Raw genomic sequence first — 22202 nt, forward strand, 5'->3', positions numbered from 1 at the left:
AGTGATTTACTGATATAGTTTATTACATTTCTAGGGGAAAAAACTCAGAAAACTGCATTAGAGAGTAGTCCTGCAACAGTAGAGAAATGTCTGTTTGTACAGGACCCTGTGCAGGGGATGAAAACAAAGCTTTTGTCTCACCAGGACACATTTTCATTGCTGCTTTTCCCTGTCTTGGCTCATGGACTTCAGTTCTCTCTCAAAAGCTTCACTGCCAGCTCAGGCTATGGGTACAGGCAATCAAATTTTATCCCTCTTGAAACCCCCAAATATTGAATTTGTTCAAACAATTAAGTGATTGTGACCTACTTGCAAAACAACTCATCACCAAGAGAGAGGGTAATTCTGAAAGATAAAAGTCTGCTGAATCAACTCAAACTCTTTGAGCCTCAGTGGTAGCTCAGCTCCTGTGACTCCCTCATGCAGCAATGTCACTGTTTTCACACCATGCTTTCTTCTTGGTGTTCTGTTAGAATTATGCCAACATACCAAAATCCCTGCTTCTCTCTCCACACTCAGACACTTCACCTGAGGCACCACAAAAACCTTTTCCAGAATAAGCTACCACCACAAGAGACAATTTTTGTATGTAGGTCTGGTTCTTGTGTGTCCACGTGTGTGTGTGTCATCTTCACCCGAATTACCTTTAAGAAAAACTAAAATGTTTTGCCTTTTAGCTACATCTCCTATGTGATATCTTTGACATCTACTGGCTAAACTCCACAGAGGTTCCATAGCTATGCTTTTTTATTTTATATCAGGTTCTTTTCATATAGGATCTTCTCCATTTATCAAATGCTGACAAGCTGATAACTGATTATACCACTGCTCACCACAAAAACTGATGACATTCCTTCTTCCACCTCACTGCTAAACAAAACATAAAACAAAAAGGGAAAAACATCAACCTTTTTTCCTTCCAGAGACAACCTGAAAATAATAAAATATCAAACATGTTTCCCTTATAGATTTCTATACAGAACAGTATTCTTTATGTGCTACTTTACATTTTGAAATCGAACAGGTTATTTCTCTTTCTTGTTTTCTACTCATGTTTCCACACACTTCACAGATAAAAATCCTCAATAAATGTGGGACTAACACATTTCTTATCCTCCCACAATTTGTGGAACTTCTCAGAACATCCTTAACTTGTGAGAATCTGTGTAAAAATTTTCTGGGAAGAGTGTGAAAGCACTGGTTATGTTATGCCAAAGCAAATATTGCAATATACTGGCCACATTTATATGACCACACACCTAACTTACCTTCCTTCAGGCCCTTCCTGGCTGAGTGAGTAAAGAATAACATTTGTAACTCTATGAGTTTTTTAATGGAATGACTGAAATTGAGCCTATCACAAGCTATGCTGTCCCTCAAAACGTGGGGTGAAAATTCTGTTGAAACAAGAAAAAATTTCCAGGTGAATCATGTTAGAAAAACAAACTGTAAAACTCAAGAACCACAGAATTGTATAGAATCAATAAGGTTGGAGAAGACCTCTGAAATCATTGAGTGTAACCTCTGACCAACATCAAACTACGGCACTGAGTGCCACATCCAGGCTTTCCTTAAACACCTCCATGAACTCCACAACCTCCCTGGGCAGCCCATTCCAATGTCTAAACACCCTTTCCGTGATTAAATTCTTCCCAATGTCCAACCTAAACCTTCCCACTGCAGTCCACATAAATATGAAAATATAGTGACCACTATCCTGTGCTACAGGTTACACACAAAGAAAGGAAAAAACATAGAAGAGATTCAAGATAATGCAAGACTAAAATGAAAAAGAGCACTGCTCATGAATGAATCGACATTAAAAAATAATTTTAAAAAATAAAAATACCAAAAAAAAAAAGGTGTCAAATTTAAGGACCAGAATTCACATGGATAGACAATGTTGGTAAAAATGCTGGGGTAATACAACATTGAATCAATGTGCAAAGCAAAGGCTGTCCACCCCAGGCATACCCTGAGGTTCTGTTCTTCACCCCCATTTCCACAACTCAAAGCACTGTGCTGAGTGATTGCCCTCTGGCCACCAGGCCAAACCCACAAAAAGACAGCAGAGGCTGCCTCTGGAATGTGCCAAAAAAGCAATGGAAGAACCAGGATTCCATCGCTTTGCATGGCATGGCAAAGCTCACAAAACCTCCTGAGGGAGCGAATCCTTCAGAGAAGTAACTGGGGATATTGCAGCACATAATGAATTGACTATTAGCCTTCAGCAAATGGGGTATTTATTATTTTTAAATCGTGCATTAGTGCTCAAGCAACAATGACATTTATACTGCACATCAAACCACAAGAGCAGGAAAGTGGTGAGCTAAAACTGAGTGATCTTGTATGCCCTGAGGGAGCATGAGACCTAAACAGATGCACACATAAAGTAAATAAGATGCAATGATACTGGGGAAATGATGCCAACTGAGTCAGCAATATGAAAACCCTACTGCACAGAAATGTCCTGTGGACAGCAGACACCAGTCTGAAAAGATATCTTGGTAACTGGAGAGATGTCATCAAAAGAGGGAGCAATGCTGAAACAAGAGCTAAGAACACCTCCAGGAAAAGCAGTGACTGGTTCTTTCACAGTACAATGTCTAGAAAGCAGCACATAAAGCTCCTTGCAGAGCACTCAGAGGGAGCTGGCACACAGCAGAATGCTATACCATCATGTTATATTTCTGTCTTTGGAAGTTCTCCTCAGAGAGCAAGCCGAAACATCAACATATCACTATTAAAAATTCCTGTTATCCTCCTACAGCTTTTAGGTTGTGGATATTAACAAAGATGAAATGCTTATCTGTTCAAATAGAAAGGCAATTTTGACCTTAGTGCATTAGTGTAAAAACAAAATGTGCTGTTTTGATATTTACAAGATGCCAGAATTAGCTGCAGTTCATAATCAGCCTCATGGCATCCATGCTAAAACAGCCTTCCAAAAGTCTCTCTGGAGGAGGAGAGAAGAGAAAAAGCAACAAAAAACAGTTACCAGAGGACGATTTACAAACCAGACTTTAAAAAGACCAAACTGAGCACTTGAGCTCTGCAGACAAAGGATTCGTGAAACCCAAACTAAGAGCAGGCTTTGCATTTATGTCAAACTTTCCCAAGACCAGCTACAAGGCCGTGACTGCCAGAGCTGCTGGGGAGGATGAATTCTGCTTTCCAGGGACTACTGGAGGTGCCACGAGGATTAGGGAGAAAAAGCTGGTTTGCACAAGCCACATTCATCCTGATTTTTCTGTACACCCTCCCAGTTCTCTGGGAAATACGAGGCAGAGGACATTTAGCTGGAGGTGCTTTGGGCAGTGCTGCTGTCAGTGAGGCTCCCCGAGCACACAGACATGCAGAAAAGACTGGTTTTAGCTAATCTGAGTCCCCAACTACAATAAGCAGCAGCCACAGGGTGAGCCCTGCAGTGCCATCAGTGACTGGCTATGCTGTGGGGGCTGGAAGAGTCCTGACACCCGGCAGGGAAACCATTCACACCAGTGCCAAGCTTTTTATTAAACATCTCCCAGCAACACACCTGGCACAGCTCTGAGACATTTCTAGTTTGTATTTTATTCACTCCTTATTTCAGCAGCAAAGACCCTGCAAGTCTTTAGAGGAATATTAATGAGCAGAAGACCCAACCCTGAACCCTGTGAAAGCTATTACTGCTTGCTCAGAGTAACTGGGCTGATGCCAGCTCAGTTGATTATATCTTCTTTCTTTGTTTCCCTGAACACACGATGCTACAGTGAACCAGGGGATGTTAATGTATTTCCATGCCATGCTGCATTTGTTTTTATAGCCAGGGCTCCTTACTTAATATAGCTGATACCTTCTTTGAGTCTGAGACATCTTAATGAGCTCAGCACAAGCGTGCACGGAGGCCACACCAAAGATCAGTGCCTCGAGAGCAGTCTGCTGGGGAGGGCATGGATCACTTTCCAAATGCTACTGCTGGCTGCAGACTAACTAATGCAGCTCTAACAAGCTAAAAACATCCTGCTAAGACCAATCTGTCATTACAAATAAGTGCGGGCACATGGGCAGTGCGTGTGCCCAGGTGATGAGAATCACCTTTGGTACTTGGCCCAGAGGGTTTTGCAGATATTCTTTTATTCTGGTAATTTCAGTTGCTAAAAGACTGTCTACCTGATGCATTATAAGGCGAAATTCCTTCAGCACCCCAGGTTCATTAAGAGGTACCACTAATAAAGCTGTGCCTGAGAGGAGTCCTGCCCACCCCTCCAGTCTGCAGCAGTGGGAGTGGGGCTCCTTATACAGGTAGAATTGTTACAGGAACATGCAAACACACATTAATGACAAGAGAACACACATTGTTGTTCCTAGAAGAGAAAGAAATCTTTAAATTCAAGCACAACTGAAAGTACATCCAATGAAGTGCTGCTCTGCACAGCCAAAAACCATAAGCAGGATCAAAACCAAAAGAGAGATCCCAATAGACACCATGGTAAATCCACCTTAAATCCAACACCTCCTTCTGTCCTCAGTAGCTTTTCACATTCATTTTCCAAATGTTAGGAGTTTTTCAGTAAAAAAAAAAGTTTCAGTGAGGGTCATATACACAAAAGGGGTCAAAATCTGCTGATGTTCAAGACCAGCTTGGACAGGACTTGGAGCAACCTGGTCTTGTGGAAGGTGTCCCTGTCCACGGCAAGAGGCTGGAATTACATGACTTTTAATGTCTCTTCCAATACAAACCATTCTATGCCCTTACGAAACATGGATTTCTTTTTAAAAAATGGAAGTTTGAGGTAATTATAGGTGCTGCATCACTGTCTTTTCCTCACAGCACATTCCTCAGGTGCAATTTTCCATGTCTCTTAGCTTTCTTCTCCACAATGGAAAAGAAACATTCCCCTTGACGGTGCATGAAGTTTGTCAGCTCTTTACTGTCATACAAAAATCAAGCTGAAAAAAAGTAAAATCTCCCTAAAGAATCTCACAGTAATTTTTATACACTCAAAATTATAAGCCTGCTGGCAGCTAAAATGTAGCCACAAATGCAGCTGAGTCACAGAAAAACAGCATAAACATACAGTGATTTATGGCTTTATGATTTACCCTAGAAAAACCACAGGGCTGTCTGGATGACTGCAATTTTCTCTTCCTTTCTCAACTTGGATTGCTCCCAATTAGAGTAAACTATTTTAAGCCCTTTGAAAATGTATTCTTAAAAAAAAAAAAAAAAAAAAAGAAAAAGAAACAGAAAACCACAACTGTAGGATGCAGACAGGACAAGATAAAGTGTCCCTGCCTGGCAGCAGCACTCGATAATCCAGGCTCAGGTGTGAAGGCTGCTCCATTCACAGTGACCTGTGTAGGCTGGGAGAAGACTTGAAAAGTGATCAGATCCTGTAGCTCCTCCATCTCCAGCTTTCCCTGCCAGGCCAAGGGCTCTTGCTAAGCCATTTGTCCTGCAGAGCCTCAGGAGGGTTTTCCAAGGGGCAGATCCCTGCAGCAGCAGCTGTGCTCCCCCTCCTGCCTGTGGCTGCATTATGGATGCTGGAGGTGTATGTAACCATGGTGTGCTCTCATCTTTCTGGGTGCTGCTCCTGACAGCAGCGTGCCAAAAAAACAGAGACCAGGTCTGAAAGGTCAAGGAATATAATATGCATCATTTCAACCTCAAAAAAAAAAAAAAAATCCTCCAACTACCAAGGCTCTTTTTCTTTAAGCTTGGATAAGTCAAAGCTGACCTTCCTCTGGCTTATTAAGGAACATTTATCTAGTTCACATTTCCAGTTCGTGTAGGAAAATACACGGTGTTTTAAAATAAAAAAAGTTGAAATCCATATACATGCTTGAACCAATTAGAACCACACTTCACAGAAACATTAAATTAGCTAAGTCCCTCTTCCAGCATCCCTTTCTGTGGCAGACTAAAGAATAGTGCTGTGAAATGGCTTCTTTTAATATTCTTGCTCACCTGCAGCATCACTGTGAGCCGTGCTGGTAAACAAGGAAAGGAACAGTCCAAAGGCAGCCCTGTGCCCAAGCCCAGCACCAGGACTGTGCTCTCTCCTTCAAAAATGACTCCATCTTCCCCAACAACCAACAAAAAAGAATCAGTAGGATTTTTCCAATTAGGGGATATTCACCAGTGTGGAAAAGGTACTGCACAATACTTCCTGTCAACAACACCAGATGTGTTTCTAGTAGAAACAATTGGCTGGAAATTTATTTATTGACTGAACATTGTTATCTTTTGATCTTAATCATCATTTGTACCATTTGCTATCTGAGTGGAGATCAAGGACCTTCCCTGACCTCTTTTTAGAAGTATCAGCAGTGTTTATTTATAGGCTGGAATCCTGAATATGATTATGGAATATGGATATGTGGACTATGAAACTTCAGCTGAATTAATATGGCCCAACTACAACTAAACAGTTGAAAAAGCTTCTGGGCCAGTAAAAAACACTTGCAGAAAGGAAATAAGCACATCGCTAAATCCGTACCAAATTATCAATTTATAACAACTTAAACTCTTAATGCATCAATTATTCCTCCAGAATATATTCCTAAACTCCTGCTCCAGTCTCTATAAAATGCTTGCAGTGAATTTTCTGTCACAGAGCCTTGGGCCAGCTCTGGACAGGTAATTCACAGCAGCCTGTTCCTCTGGCCTGGGCACAGCAAGCAGGGCTGAAAGGCCAGAGGAAATAACTTCAAGGACCAGCATTTAATGCACATGGACAGAGAAGGAACTCTTCATCATTTAAATTGTTCCTAAGCCCATCCTGCTCCTTAGGCTTGACAGTGGCTGGCTCACATAGAACAAATTTTAAATCAGGGTTCTTGACATGGTGGATTAGGCTCTCCTTCCATGCATTTTGCTTGTTGTGTAATTTGATCATTAACAATCTTTGTGCCACTTCCAGATAAGAATGTCTGTAATGTCTTTTAAAGGCAGCATTTTTTTCTCCTGAAATAAAAAACTTTTCAGGTAATTTTTTAAAGAACAACAATTTTCTTGCTGCTAGTATTAGTAATATATTAATTATTTAACTGAAATAAATGCATCTGTTAATGTGTTTAATTAAGCATACAAAGCTCTTTATTTGATGTTATTTGTATTTAAAATTTCCTGTTTTCCCTAAAGTATTTATTATCCTAGTCATGGTTTTTCTAATCTTAGACATACTCTGGGACTGAAGTACTATTTTATATCAGCATTTCTCAGCTGCTTTTATCATGAATAAATATATTACAAACCATGTTAATGAGCTGTTTAGTATTCATATATTAGACTTTTCCTCATTTCATATGGAAATACCACTATAAAAATTCTAAGAATACTAGTTTTATGTGCATGATAATGATGAGATTCAAAGCAAATAAGGAGGAGAAAATCTGTGGTGGCAGTGAATATGAAATGGATTAGTGCATCGTCAATGTGCTTTACATTGGTATAAAATTATTAAGGATGTAATTAAGTGGGATCAATGGTACTGTTTGTTTTGGGGGTAATGTTTTAGCTATTTTAGATGTGTCGTCTTTAGGAATTTAATTTCACACTTTAATGATCTTTTTGTAATTTCCTCCTCCTGCCATGAAGTCACACAGTCGGGATAGGCATGAATCCACTGCAGATCCAGGAGCAACTCGTGAAGGAAGATGAGAACAAGGCAAATTAATAATTTTGTAAATACAAAGGTATTTCAACTGACCTTATCCATCAGGAACATTCCAGTTCCTGGGATTGTTAGCAGGAAAGAGGTTTTAAGGTTACTTGCAGAATCTGCAGCTTTGACCTGGCTGACCTCAGAGAGATCTCCAGTGCAGCCAAAAAGAAATGGGACTTGGTGTTAGAGGAGCCTAATGAGTCAAACCACAGCCTTCAGTACACTTTCATCTGCAAGCAGAAATTAAAAAAAAAAAAAAAAAAAAAAAAATCCAACAACCCAGCTTTGGGTAAAGAGGGAAGAGAAAGAGAAGATTATTCACTGTCTTGGACAGAGAACTTACTACTGGTTACTGAATAGAAACCCAAATGTGAAAATAAGGCTGCTACTAAACTTAATTATTGTCTCATTTCAAACTTGGAATTAAACTTGGAATTATAAGTCAATGGAACAAAGCCTTTGTTGTTATGGGAAACACAGTGTCTGAGCACGTTTCCTTATTAATTTCACATGCTGGACAAAGCAGATGCTGACACTGTGGCCCAAGCTCACGTCCCTCTGCATGTGACTTCCCAGGGACTGACAGCAGAGCCAGGGATGCCAGGGGACTGAAAAGGGTTAGGAAGGTGGAGACAAATCCATTGAAAGGCAAAATTACAATAGCTGCTATTTTTTTCTATGAAAATAGAGTCAGATTTCTGCAGAGAATAATGGGAGTTTTATTTTTTTATTGAACCAAACAGGTGTTACACCATATAACTGCTCTCTTCAGACTAGAGCAGGTATCCATCACTTATGTGATTCATTATTTGTACCTGGTTTTTGGTATTTGAGCTCATTGGTTTCAGATTACACAGCACACGTGTAAATGAAGCTACATCTTGCAAAAATAAGAGACTCACCTTAGACAACTTTAGTCTAAATAATTTTTTAAAATTGCCTCAAAGATCAATAGCCTGGTGTAGAAGCAGAGCAAAAAAAAAAAAAAATTAGTTAGAAAATGGCATCCCAATATTCTCCATAGCCTGAGCAGAAGGGCAGCAAGAGACACTCCTTGCAACCCTGGCCTATTTATGAATGCTGAACAAGTGAAGGAAAAAAGAAAAACTTCAGAGGTGATTTTATTGTACTATGAAAAAATAGGTTTCTCCCCCACTCCTAGATTTTGTTACAACAGTTAAATAATGAAAAATAGGTTTGCCACATCCTCATTCTGAAGTAACTCACGTTATTGCATATCTACCATTACCAGCTATACCTGTGCCTTTAACAAGATTATAGATGGCAGATGGAAAAAATTAATCTAACATTCTCTGCGAGGAAGTATAAATACAAACTTGGGTCCAGTCCTATAAATGGCTGCTCTCATGAGTAAAACTAACTTGAAATTACCTCATAGTGGGCACATTCCAAGTTTTACATAGAGTTTAAGACCCATTTGTGAGGCACAGCTCACAGTCCTCCAAAGTGGTTGCACATGCATGCTGATGCATCTTTGAACAATGTGACATGAAGGTGTTTAGCTTGAAAATGTTTCCTATGGCACAGTTAAATTTCCCCCAGAGCAAGGACATGAGTGAGAGCTGCTAAAACATGGACTCTCTGGATTAGATCTGTACATTTCTAGGTTAACATAAGGACTGAAATACTTATTAAATCTCAATTTGTTTGAAATTCTTTTTTATCTTTTCCTTTTCTGCTTTATTAAGTTCCACTCCTCTGTGATACTTATGCACTACTTTTTGTGAGCAGAGGTTTTGGTCTTGCACTGTTTCTTCATCCATGGCAAAGTGCCCTCTTTGCTGACTAAAATTACTGTGCATGCCATCAATACAAATGTACACAAACTCTTCCTTTAAATCACAGCCCTATTTTCAAAAATAGCAATTTTACTCTTCTTCCAGAAATTCACCTGCTTGCTGATGAGAGTTGTGTTCATCGTTAATTTTGAAGGAGAAGAAAAATTATTATTACCCTGGCAATTTCAAGTGAAAAATAAGAATTCCATCCAGCCTTCTATTTAAGCCCATGACATTTCTCCCAGTGTAGGATCTACAGGCCAGATGCATCATTATAATTATAAACATTTGTGATGATCCTCAGTGCAAATGGGTGAAGTAGCATCACCTCAGATAAAAACCTTTCAAAAACACATTTCATACCCAAGATTGCTATAATTGCTAAATCCCTGTGTTATCCAAAATTACCTTTTGATGTCAGCAGAGCCAAGAAGGGGTTTGATGATGCTATAGTCTTATGTTTTCTCCTAAATATGTTTCCACATTTTGTCAATGTCTATTGATTAGACATTGCTGTGATACAGCAATTTCTCCACTTCCCTTATACCAGAGCTATTCCTGGCAGAGAAAGCCTAAATGACAGACTAAAAATCAACATCCTCAGCCTAAAAATCAACAATCAGCTCTGGGATTTGGCTGAATTATCCTGCAAAAGGTGCATTCCTCATTTCCCAAAATATTCTCTTTTCCTCATGCTGACTCTTGAACAACAGCATCACAGGACAGCAAGGCACAAAGGACTATTAATGGGAAGATAAAAACTGAGACAGAAAGTGAATGAGTAGGTCTGGGTATCAGCAAAGTTGCTGAGACCTGTGAGAGGGGAAAGGGAACCTGTTGATGATGATAAGAGAGGAAAAATAAAGGAACATGGAAAATGAAAAAATAGTTTTCATAGCAGTTTTAATAGTTTGTCAGCAGAACTAAGAAAAACAGCAAGAAAAGTGTGAAAGTAATGAATAAAGCAACAGCAAGCATTAGGGAGAAACAAAATACTCTGTGAAAATGCAGTGCTACAGTGAAAGGGCTTAACTGATGTACAGAAGGCCTTGAGAGATGTGCAAGGACATAAATATGAAAGAGGAGAAAAGAAAAAATAAAACTGTTGTTAAACAGAACACAAATTAAGTGGATTGTAAATAAATGTGCATAGAAATGGGGACCAACATATCCTAAGGGGTTTCTAAGTGAAACCCAAACAAACCCCACACTGTAACCTCATCTCTGCTCCCTCACTTGCCTCATGAGCAACTCCTGTGCAGCCAGTGCAGGAGCCACATCCCTCTGTGAGAGCAGAGCACAGAGCTGACAGACAGCCCACGCTGAAACAAGGCTCTTACTTGTGGCCAAATGCTGTCAAGAAGGTCAATCCTCAGAAAGAAAAACTAAAGCCATTAAACTCAGTTTAACAGGCAGCACAACCTCAGCAAAGACAAAACGTGCCATTATCTTTCCATCTCTTCTCTCTCCGTGGGCAGTTCTTTTTTTGAGGTTTTTTTGGGGTGCAATTTATAGCTTAGGTATGAAAATAAAATTGTTTTGGGTTAAAAAAAAACTTCAAAACAAGTCTTCCTCAAAGTATGAATTACTTTTATAGGTTTTTCAAAAGGTTGCTCTTTTAATTTTTTCGTCTTATGAGTATATATCACATTAGGTCTGCTTCTGTGCAGGAATTGCAATTTTAGCAAGCAATTAATCCATAAATGAGCTGTTTCAGAGATTTAGGTATTGGGCATCACCCTTCAAAGGCTCTGTGCTGGCCTTGGATTACATCTCCATGTTTCCACAGACCTCAAAAGAAGCTCATTTTGCCAGCAGTCATTTAATTGAATTCCCCATAAATCACTTTGGAAAATCATGCTCAGGATAATCAGGCACAGGCAAAAAAGAGGAGGTAGTATTTCTAATAACTGTGTCACCGGGAGATACAATGACCTTTACATCCTTCAACACTGAACTTCTTGTTGCTTACTTTATTCCAAAGGAAAATACAGAGCCACGGAAATTACACTGATTTGACCCTGGACCTTTTGCCAGGGCTGCTGAGTTTCTGTGCAATAACAAGTCCATGATTCCTCCCCATGTAGTTCTCATCCTTGACACAAACTAGAAAAGTTGTGGTTTTGACATCATCAACAACCCCAGATTAATAAATTAAAGATTTTTAATATTTTGCACCATGCACAAAGGCAAAATGAAATCTAATTTTAGGCATTACACTGCATTTTGTGTACTCAGAGGGTGACAAACTCTAGCACTTTACTGAATAGAAGTGAAAATCTTGTATAAGGTTATTCTCTTCCTATGCACTGAAAGCATTTAAAAACCAAATGAACTCTTCTTTCTTAAACTTTTTGTGCACCACACAAATCTTCTGCTATATATTTGCAAGGCAAAAATCATTCCTAGCACACCAGAAATGAGCTCACATTACCAAATCAATTTCACTACAATAAGAATTAATGTAACATTTTATATTTGCAAGGTATAAATAACTGCCTAAATATCTGCATATGTAACACATCAACTTCAGAATGATAACAGAATTCAATATCTTCAACTATTTTTAAGGTAATTATAATTGACTGGAACAGGTTTGGATGTTTGGACTATGTAAAGGACAATGTTAAAAACTTTCAGTTTGGAAATCAACAATATTTTCTATTTCAATAGAATAAAAAAAAGTAGGAAAAAAAAAAAAAGCACATCATTTAACTAAGCATTTTTAGTCTTTAACAATGTATACCTGAGTGTAGCAGGACATTTGCAAAATAATTACTTAAGAAAAAATGCTTTTTATTCAGAAAGCTGAAATTTTAGCCCCTTACTTAGTGAAGCTGCTGGGGCCAAGCTGTTGTTGCCAGCCTTTAAGAGTTCAGGCAGCAGTGCCTGACTGAGAGGAATGAGAATCTCTGCATTTCTGATTCAAGTTGCAGAGTCACACCTTGCTCTTCCAAAATCCTTTTGTTCTGTCTGGTGTAAATTTTATTTCCCATAGTGTTACCTGACACTGTCTAATCCCACCAAGTATTTAAAGTCACTCCCCCTGAAAAAAAGTGAATAAACTTAATTTATGCAGGGAAGGCAAATGCTTGTATCCCAGTGATGGGACAGCGTGCTTATGCCTCAGAAGTAGCATTAGAGCCCACGGGGAAATTATAAAAAGGAATTACCTCTAAAAGTTCTCTGGAGCCTCACCAACTCTGCCTATATGCTGGTTGTGATGGGAAGTAAATGTAAAAACATCAAAGTTATCCCCTGGCCCCAGGCAAGTGCTCCCCAGCAGCCAAAGATGAGGAGCCCAGAGGGAAAAGGAGCACAATCCGTGGAGAGAAAGGCAGAACATCCTCCAAGAATGATCCCCCTTAGGATGACAACTGGGCATCATCAAGAGCAGCCCCAAACACCCCAGTGGAACAGGCTGAGCTCCTCCACACTGATGGCAGAGCAGGAATTGTCTCACTGGGGTGCTTCTCTGTCACCTTCCCAAAGGGCTTCGAGGGCACGAGCACCATGGACACTCATCCTTTCCAGACTGTTTGCTCTGATACCCCATTAGCTGTCAGAACATCAGCAATCCCATCACCCCAGCAAAACTACATCTCCTGGAGGGGCTGACTCTCTGGTTTTCCAAACGATGGAGAAAGGAGAAAAAAGAGGTCAAAAGCTGAAGCCCAGGTCACAGTCACCAAGATGTTTTCCAGCAGCCAACAGCAAAGTACCTGGATGGGATGAAGCCAGCAGCCCTGATAGGCTACATGCCAGAAAACAGGATGGCAAAAGTTCCAGCCAGAATAAAAATGCCTTTATAAGTCTTTTCTTTACCAGTGTTCACCAACCACAGAAGCTTTGCCAGGGTAAACTGCAAGAAGAGCCTCAGTGGGAAATGTGTTTTGTTTCAGGGTCTGTAAAAATTGTATCAGGAAAATTAATATTCCTCAAAAAAATTCATCTTGTTCTGTCAGAAACACTTCTCACCAGTTAACATAAAAGCTGGCAATATTGTATTGCTGCATTAAACATTTAACTTAATTTTATGTAAACTAGCAGCAGTTGGATAAAATTTGTTGACATTTGTCATTTTGCTGTGGTTCATTCCCTACAACAGCTTCAGAAGTTTTACACTACTGATAGGAAAAATCCTGATGCAAAGAAAAAATAAAACCTATTCAACATCTCAAATCAGACTAAATTAATATCTTGCCAGTAACAACTTTAAATATCATGCTGAAAAATAGGTGTAAAAAGGTATTTTATAAAGCAGATTCCTTGTTTAACAGTAACTGCACACATCAAAATTATAGAGAGTGAAAACAAAAGACTACATTTTCCCCTCATGTCCAGCATCTTCTTAATTTACCTTTAGCAGCTTCATGGCAGTGCACCTTCAATGTATGCACATTATTTATTGAGCTGGGATTTTCCAAAGCTACTAAAGAGTGGTTTGGGATCCCAGCTTCTATTGAATTTCAATGAATCTACTCATAAAAGAATTAGGAGCTTTAGGAAATTTTATCTTTATTGTTTCATACCACAAGAGCAACATTGCATCCAATTATCTTATCCTTTGCTGGTACAAGAACTACAACAGAGGTACCCAATTAACAATTTTTAAGCTTCTGAAACTAGTCTCCCATAATTAGCATCCAGAGGATAAAAGACACACTTTTAGCAACCAAAGTGAGACTCAAGCTTTTAAACAAGACACTTCTGGTTGCTGCATTTCTTTTGCTCCTCCAACTTCAGTTTAATCATGATTATAGACACTGACATTCCCTGAAATCCCAGAGGAAGATAATTATCAGAGATATTTTCAACATGTAACAATAAGGATACATCTACCCAAACTACCAGTGACAAGGACCATTCAAACTTGATTATTTATTAATGGCAACCAGAGTTGCTTCAATGCAGGGCCAGTCAGCCACAAATAAATGGTGTGGGTGGAAGGTATGCAAACAGTATTTGGATAACATTTAGGAAAGCTTAAACACCACAGCAACAGTGTCAGGATCACAAAGGGCAGCTGAGGACAATAGGAGAGACAAGAGTTGCAGTCTGGCATTGAGGACTGAAAGGTTTTCAGGATTTTTTTGCTGCTAAAATAAATGAACATCAAGCACTTTTGGACTTGGCAGTTCCTTTTAGAGCGCTGCTCTGTTAATGGGAGATCTGATATTGTAGGGTTTTATTCCCTCTGGATTATTTCACAGCATTCAAGCAGTATTTGGGGTCACAGATGGTTCTAATGGGAAGCTGTGCTGCTGCAGAGCTCTGCTGCCTACAGATGGATAGGAAAGGAGCTCAGGGGAACCTCGTTCCAGACCTCAAGTGTCCCTCCCAGGGCAGCTGTCAGGTACTGTTATAGCACCTTTCTCTTCTCCATGGCTGAGAGACAACAAACAGCCTTTGCTGGAGCTGCTGCACCCAGCATTACAATACCCACACATAATCAGTGTGCACAGCTTCAAAAAGAAGCTGTAGAAAATAAGCAACTTCCCTCCCTGCTCCTTTGTTTCACCTCACCCTGGCAGAATACATTCTGACAGAGAGGCTTTGGTGAGCGGAGATTTGAAAACAACATGCAAGCCAGATGAGTTCTGAAGCTGCAAACACAGAAAAAGCCTTAAGTACTAAATGGAAGGAGTAATTTGCCAATGCACCTTTTAGATCTCAGCTCTGTTAGTAGGAGGCTGAGGAGAAAAGCAGGTAATAGCACATCACATCAAATATTTTCCTGGTTTCAGAAACCACAGTACTCCTTGGCCATGGCTGACTTAGGATGAATATGTTACTGAGAGATACAGTTGTGGAATACAAAACACACAGGTAAAAAAACATATTATAAACCGGATCTTTAAGATACCAAAAAAATTAGTGAAGTTCTCTACTTACAGTTGCTGACATATGCAAATACTTACAGCTTAAGACCGACACTAGTGGCAAGAATGGTAAAATAAGCCAAAAAGTCCAATCAAAATACCAAAAATCAAACAAATAACCAAAAAGCCCCAAAAAACACCACTAAAACCATCCCCAAGAAAATGAGTATTGCATTGATGTTTCTAAGTGGTAACTGCACACAGTAGTGGAGTCGGCTGATGATACAAATATACAAATAGTTGTCAATGTTATGTTTTTAAACTCTATGCTTTTCAACAATGGATTTGAGTTTTGTAATTGTCTCACCAACATCATGTGTCAGGTGAGTCTGCAGGCAGACATTTTAGTTTTCCTTTTAATGGAAATGTTCCTCTGAACATTTGCATCAACCTCCAGACTCGCTATCTGTAAAAGCCAAAGTGTCTGGCCAGATTCTGGTCTGTCTGATAACGTTCTATTGATTTTGAGTGAGCTTGCTGATTTAGGCTACTGAAGAACCTAGCATCATCTGATTAGGTTGAGTAAATTGATTTTTGAATCCTGACTATTTGCAAAAAACCCATGAACAACCGAGAGACCACCCAAGAAAGCATAAAAATTACTTGGTCAGGAGTTTTATTAATACATTTTGGTTTTTTTTTCAAAAATCAATTTTCTCATGAACAACCCTGGAAGAGAAAAGCAACAGAATTTGTTCACTAAATTATTCATTATAAGTTACTGAGGTATCTTGGTACTGTAAAAAGCAACATCTTCAGAGAGCAGAAAGAACTACAGCTGCTAAGAAATGGAGGAGAACACAAGTGTAGCTGCTGAAGGGGTTCACTGATGATTTTACCAACTGTTTGTGAGACCATTTAGAGGAAGGTGGGAAGTAGAAGGGGAACAGCCTGGTGCTGGAAGCTTTCTGCTGCCTGAGAAGAACACACAGGCAGAGTCAGGATATGTAGGATTTTGGGTGGGTTCCTGATGCAATTAGTTGATACAGGCATATCATGTGTGTTTGTACAGCCAAACAACTTTCAGGTTCTGTTGCAAAACTTGGTTAAAACACCACCAGGAGATTGCTCACAAAGATATTTAGTTCCTGGATGTTTTTTGTAGATAGATGCTTGAACAATGAGACTAATAAGACTTCTCATAGTCTCACCATGGGAAAAGCTGCAGCTTGAGAATTTCTCTCCTTTTGTACAGTTTGAAATTCCCACAGGAGAGAAGTTAAGAGCTTCCACTCACAGGAAAAGCTTTGATCAATGATTGCACATTATTAGAACCCAGAAAACCCTATTACTAGGCACAAATCCACAGAAAATCAATCCAAATCCATTTGTTTATGGCTATAGGAACAACTAGCAATATCTGTCAGGCTACAACAAATAATTCATCAGATGCAAGTCAAAAAAAAAGCTGACAAATTAATCTAAAACAAACAGACACACAACTGCACAAAAACTGAATGCTGTGTCCCTGGTATTAGCACCAGGGATCAAAAATATCATAAGAATATTTTTATGTAATTTATAAGTTTCTACAGACACCGTGTACAAAGTATGAGCACCAAAAAAATTCAGAAGCATTATATTCATTTTTAGTAAGAAACAACTTACCTGATGAAGCCAAAGTAGGCACAAAAACTTCAACATTTTGACAGAAAATTGTGCTGACCAATAAATACAGAACCATCCAGTGCAAAACAAAATTGTAAGCAATTATATAAGAGTTCCACCCAATGTCCCAGTGCTGTCTCTTGGTTCTCACTCAGTCCTGGGCTGAGTTACCCTGAGGAGGTGAGAGAGGGCAGCAGATCTAAGGCAATTTTTGTCTCACACACTCAGTTGTGGCTCAGGCACCTCATTTGCTCCTCAGCAAAGGCCCTGGAAGCTGGAAAGAACAAGGATTCAAACACCTTCTTTCTCTATGCCCAGAAAAGCCACGGTGCTGACTCCTGCCTTTGGCTTAGGACAGCCTAAGGAAAGCATCTGACATAAACTGTTCACATTTGCAAAGGGAAAGGTTTCCAAGAGGACCATAATGGTTGATGATAAGAAAAGTGTAGACTCTTTCCCATTACCTCCAGCCATCAACAAACTCCAAATGCCATGTTTTTAATATGTCACAACTTTAAATGGAGCTGCTGAACACAGGTCTTACAAAGCATGTGAAGTTCTCAAGAGGAAAATCCCTGGGCATCCAGTGAGCTGTTGGATTTGGAACTACATGGTGAATATCAGGAGGCAAGTTAAAAACTCTGTGTGTGACCACTTGTGTGCTCCTACCTCGATATTCATTAGTCAGAAAAACTTTTACCTGCACATATTAACACTGTGCTTGAAAACACATCAGAGAAGGGGGAGATCAGTCAGCAGTGCAGTAACAAAACCCCAGCTGTACCCAACGCTTCCCACTGCAGGATGTGGTGGCTGAGGATCCCAAAGTGTGTGCAGGGTGGTTAATCAGAGCATCCTCCCCAGAGCCCCGAGGCAATTTTGTGATCAGTAGCAGAGAAGGAGCTCTGGAGCAGGAAGGCTGCAATCAGCACTGCAGTGTTTGCCCAGACAGAAATGGCTCCCAGACATCTTGAGCTTCTGTCCCTCATTTTAAAGATTAGACTCCTTAATACTGTCTGATGTTTGATATTTTCTTTTCTTTGAGCAGCAAACTCTATTTCCAGCCTTCCTGATTGTCAGTATTGCTTTGATACAAAATACATGGTTCTTCTCTTACATTAAGTGATTATCCTGGGGATAAAATCAGGAAATTCCCTCATTTTCCTCAGAACACAGGAAACAAGGGAACATTAAGATTTAATAACACCTCATCAGTAGTCTACAAGGCTGATAAGAACAAAAGTCTGTAAGGTTGTTACTCTGGTGTTCAAAAGTCTTAGCCATATTAAAAACCTAAAAAAACCCAAAAAGGTCTTCACAATAATTAAATATGCTTTATTAAAGCTTTCCATCATCTTCCTTTGTTTATTTCCCCCTTCACAGCTCTCACATCGTCTTTCATTCTTCCCTTTGATGTTTGTATGCTTTTCATATTTGTATTGAAAATAGTTTGCGCTCTTGTCGTCCACCCCAGCTCCCCATAAATGCATTTAGAGAAGCACATTTTCCTGTGCCTGACTTTGCCTGTGCCCCCTCAGCCATGGACAGCTCTGGGAGAGCAGAGGGCACACATGCTCCAGTGACAGTGCTCATGGCACAGTGGCACAAAAAAAACCACCTTCCCTCTCATCCATTGCTTCTCTCACCTACACTAAGAATGCAACATGCTCCCCTCAACAGGAAGAGATTTATAAAACAAAATGGAATCTGTCTGTTAGAATCTGTGGCATTGATGATTCTGAATTGTAGAAAGTCTCTTTCAGCCCCGCTGCCAAAGCAGAAGCCATGATTAGTCTGTGCTGGTTTCAAGGTTGTTTATTCTGTTTATCTCTAACATGTTCTGCTGCCCTGCCGCAGCTCTGTCCTGCAGGGCAGCGTGTGGGGCTCTGCCCTCAGTGGGATGGTACAAACATTAAATACCAGAAACTACCTGTGCTGGATTTACAATAACGTGCCAATATCTGTCACCTACGTTGAACAGCGTGTCCCCAGCCTGAACCAACAGAAAAATGCCAACACCACAGTGAAACATGGAGGGCATGAAGAAGGAGAAAAAGGACAAGGCACACCCAATTTCCTCCATCTTGTCCCCTTTGTACCCCTAATCTAAAATCCTAAAATTTTACTTTTTCACCTGTGCCACACTTAATTATTACTTATATCAACCACTCAGAGCTGGTAATTGATCCTGTAAGATTGAAAACTCTTTTCCATGGGCAGAGATCACAGACAGTGTCTCTGGGGGCTCTGTCCAGGGGGGTTCCTGACCCCTGCCAGGGTCCCAGACCTGCCAGGGCAGCCAGAGGGAAGCCCTGGATTCCCACATCTGCCCTTTCAGTTGTATAGTCAGTGTGACCAAAAACGTTTCAGTTCAAAGGCAGATAAAATAAAAGAGCAGCTCCTCCTTTACTTACACGTGTCTAAGGACTCATCAGAATCATCAGGGCAGTCGGGCTCCCCGTCACACAGCCAGTGCCAGGACACACAAGTGATGCCATCGTGGCACAGGAACTCCCCTACGTCACACAAGGGATGCTCTTCTGGAAATGAGAATGGGTTAGAGTGAAATGGTTACAGGTGAAGGAAAAAAAAAGAAAAGGCACAATGAAAATCAAAAATGAAAATGAAATGATTCAAAAAGCAAAAATCAAAGGAAATGATAGGAACAGTATGAAGCAATAATTTAGGGGTATCTGATACCCTCACTTAGGGAACTCTGACATCCAGCTGAGGGTTCAGTGGGAGCTGCCCATCACCCTTCCAACCTGAGAGGAACAACATCACCATGAACTTTAACGGAATAAAATTTTAAGTAAATCTGTTTTTTTAAAAATATTTCAGCGTGAAGGAAATTTGCTCACCAGATAGAAACCAACAAGCTTTAATGGTGTGTTACCAGCAGGGAGGCTCCTGACTCACCTCTCCTGCCACAGAAAATACTTTTAAATTGTTTCAAGTAATCAAATTTTCAAGGATGTATTTTTGTAAGCAGCCTAAGTTCTACTTAAGTAAACACATCTATTTTCAACTATTTCCTTAGACATATCTTAATGACCAAATCCTTCCTTCATTTTATATTAAAATTGTCTTATATTTCACGTGACAAATTAGCAAACAAAGAATTTAAAGTCAACACTAGGGCACCTTGAAAACAATGGCTTTTAAAAGAGGGCAGTTCTGGAAGTTTGGCACACACACTCTGCTGCTTTCAACCACCACAGGCTGATGTCCTTGAGATCTAGAGTTAATTAACTCAAGACTATTCCATCATTATTCAATGTAAAACTATTCTAATATTAATTAAAGCTCACAAAACCTCTGTGCAATATATTATATTCATTTTATCAATATATAAATTACAGTAGTGTCTTCCACAAGGTTACATTGCAGATTGCTGGGAAAAGGTTTCCTCATTATTCTTGCACTGGCACAAGAGAGAAATAACTTCAGTGGAGTCAATACTGCCACAAAGACATAAAACCAAGCATAAAGGAGGAGACAAAACCCAATCCACTCATAGATCTCTCCATTGGCTTAGTTCCTCCAAAAGCAATGGGATGTATTATCACTAAAGAAAAAAACAACAAGAATCCTTTATTAGAGTAATAATTTAATAATTTCCTATGTGCAGACCTCACTTCCAAGGTCAGGTTCTCAACTACTGACACAATTCAATTTTACAACAAGCCAAATTTGTACCACTATGTAGATATATTTCATATTTCTTAAAATAACTATAGCACAACTTCTTTTAAGACTGCAAGAATGAAAGTATTTTTTGTTATATCTTAATTCCTTCCCCTCAACATCAAAAATGAGCAACTGCATAATTAAGAGTCTAAGTTTACATGGAGTGGTTTTGCTTAAAGCTTTCAGGGAGATGATTAAAGGCTCTGCTTTGATAACACATCTTGAAAGACCATCCTGGAAGTCAGGCAGAGGGAGAGAGTTTGGCAAGTTTTAGCATTTCAAAGATGTAGAGTAGAGTGAGAAGTACACAGAAAAACTCTATAATATTTGGTTTTAGAGTATTATTGAAAACCATGATACATTTTTGCTTTTACTACAAGATGAACTGTAATTTTCTGTGTATTGCACATCTGCTTCCAACAGACCTGGAAATATTAAAAAGAGCATTGCCAAACATGTCCACTTATTTATTCAGCTCTGGAATGTTTATTCCTTAGAGCAAAAAGTAGTTGAAAATTCTTTCATTATTAAAAGTAACAAATTTATTTATTTATTTAGAGAGGCTTCTGAACTGACAGCTAAGTGAAAAATGTTACTGAATAAATATAGAAATGTAAAGTTGTGAAAACACTTCTACAGTCAAGGTCACACAAGTGTCTGGTTCCACATGAACCTCCCCAAATAACTACACGTACAGCACCTATAGAACAGAAATCTTGTCTGAAACAAAACCTGGCAGGGTGATTATCCCTTCCTTAGAGCAACTGCTTCTTGCAAATCTGCAGATGGTCACACACGTCTACGCAAAACAATCTTGCATTTGCTCCTCTTTTGGGCAAAGATTATGAAAATAGCCTAAGTAACTGGCTATAAAGGAGTTCTAAAAAGCAATTTCACATTGAGCTCAGAGTTGAATGTTTGTACTTGAAAAAAGACTTGTTTGCTATCTTTTTTTAAAAAATGGAAAAAATTAAGCTATTTCCATACTATTAAATTTTTGCTTTCCATTTTATGCAACAATAGATAAATTATAGAGATCTAAGCTTTTTATATTCTCTACCTTGAGAAAAACTTAGCAGAGTGAAAAAAACACTAACTTATAAAACACTTTAAAAAATAGATTTTGTTTAGAATAAAGCAGCTTAATATTACCTCAGGGTTTTATTGGCTCTGAAAGTGCTTTCTCAAATGTTTTTATTTTGCATAACCACAAAATTATTTTTGTTTTCAGCTGTTTTCTTTGCAGAATGAATTTGACCAGTTAATTATGAACACTCACTAATTAGCGGGCTTTAAAAAAATACAACAAAAAATCACAACAACCTTTTTGCTGAAAAATAATCGTCTATGATGGCCCAGAAGTAAAACAGTTCTTTTCAATGACATCTTTTTCTTTCTGTAATACGTGAGCTGTGCAGGAAAGCTCCCAGTGGATGGAAAAAATCACGTTTTTAACATCCCAGTTCTCTGAGATACAGAGCAGATGGTGAGAAATCATCCCTCTCTGGGTAAATGAAAGCCTTGCCTCCCTAAGGATCCTACTCCTCTGCTCCCATCCTATGCTGCAAACACCT

The 22202-nt window shown here is 39.3% G+C and overlaps 1 protein-coding gene across 3 annotated transcripts in view; it reads right to left on the bottom strand.

Annotated features, from left to right (window-relative positions):
- The window catches only part of LRP1B (LDL receptor related protein 1B), a 630666-nt gene that overhangs the window by 453070 nt on the left and 155394 nt on the right, over positions 1 to 22202 (bottom strand). For all 3 annotated transcript variants that reach the window (XM_041717598.2, XM_032749504.3, XM_041717597.2), the window contains exon 2: positions 19353 to 19478. In XM_041717598.2, the coding sequence (XP_041573532.2) occupies positions 19353 to 19478 (126 nt within the window). The remainder of the gene's footprint in view (positions 1 to 19352; positions 19479 to 22202) is intronic.

This window comes from Taeniopygia guttata, chromosome 7 (assembly GCF_048771995.1).
Source record: "Taeniopygia guttata chromosome 7, bTaeGut7.mat, whole genome shotgun sequence".
Classification (NCBI taxonomy): Eukaryota; Metazoa; Chordata; class Aves; order Passeriformes; family Estrildidae; genus Taeniopygia; species Taeniopygia guttata.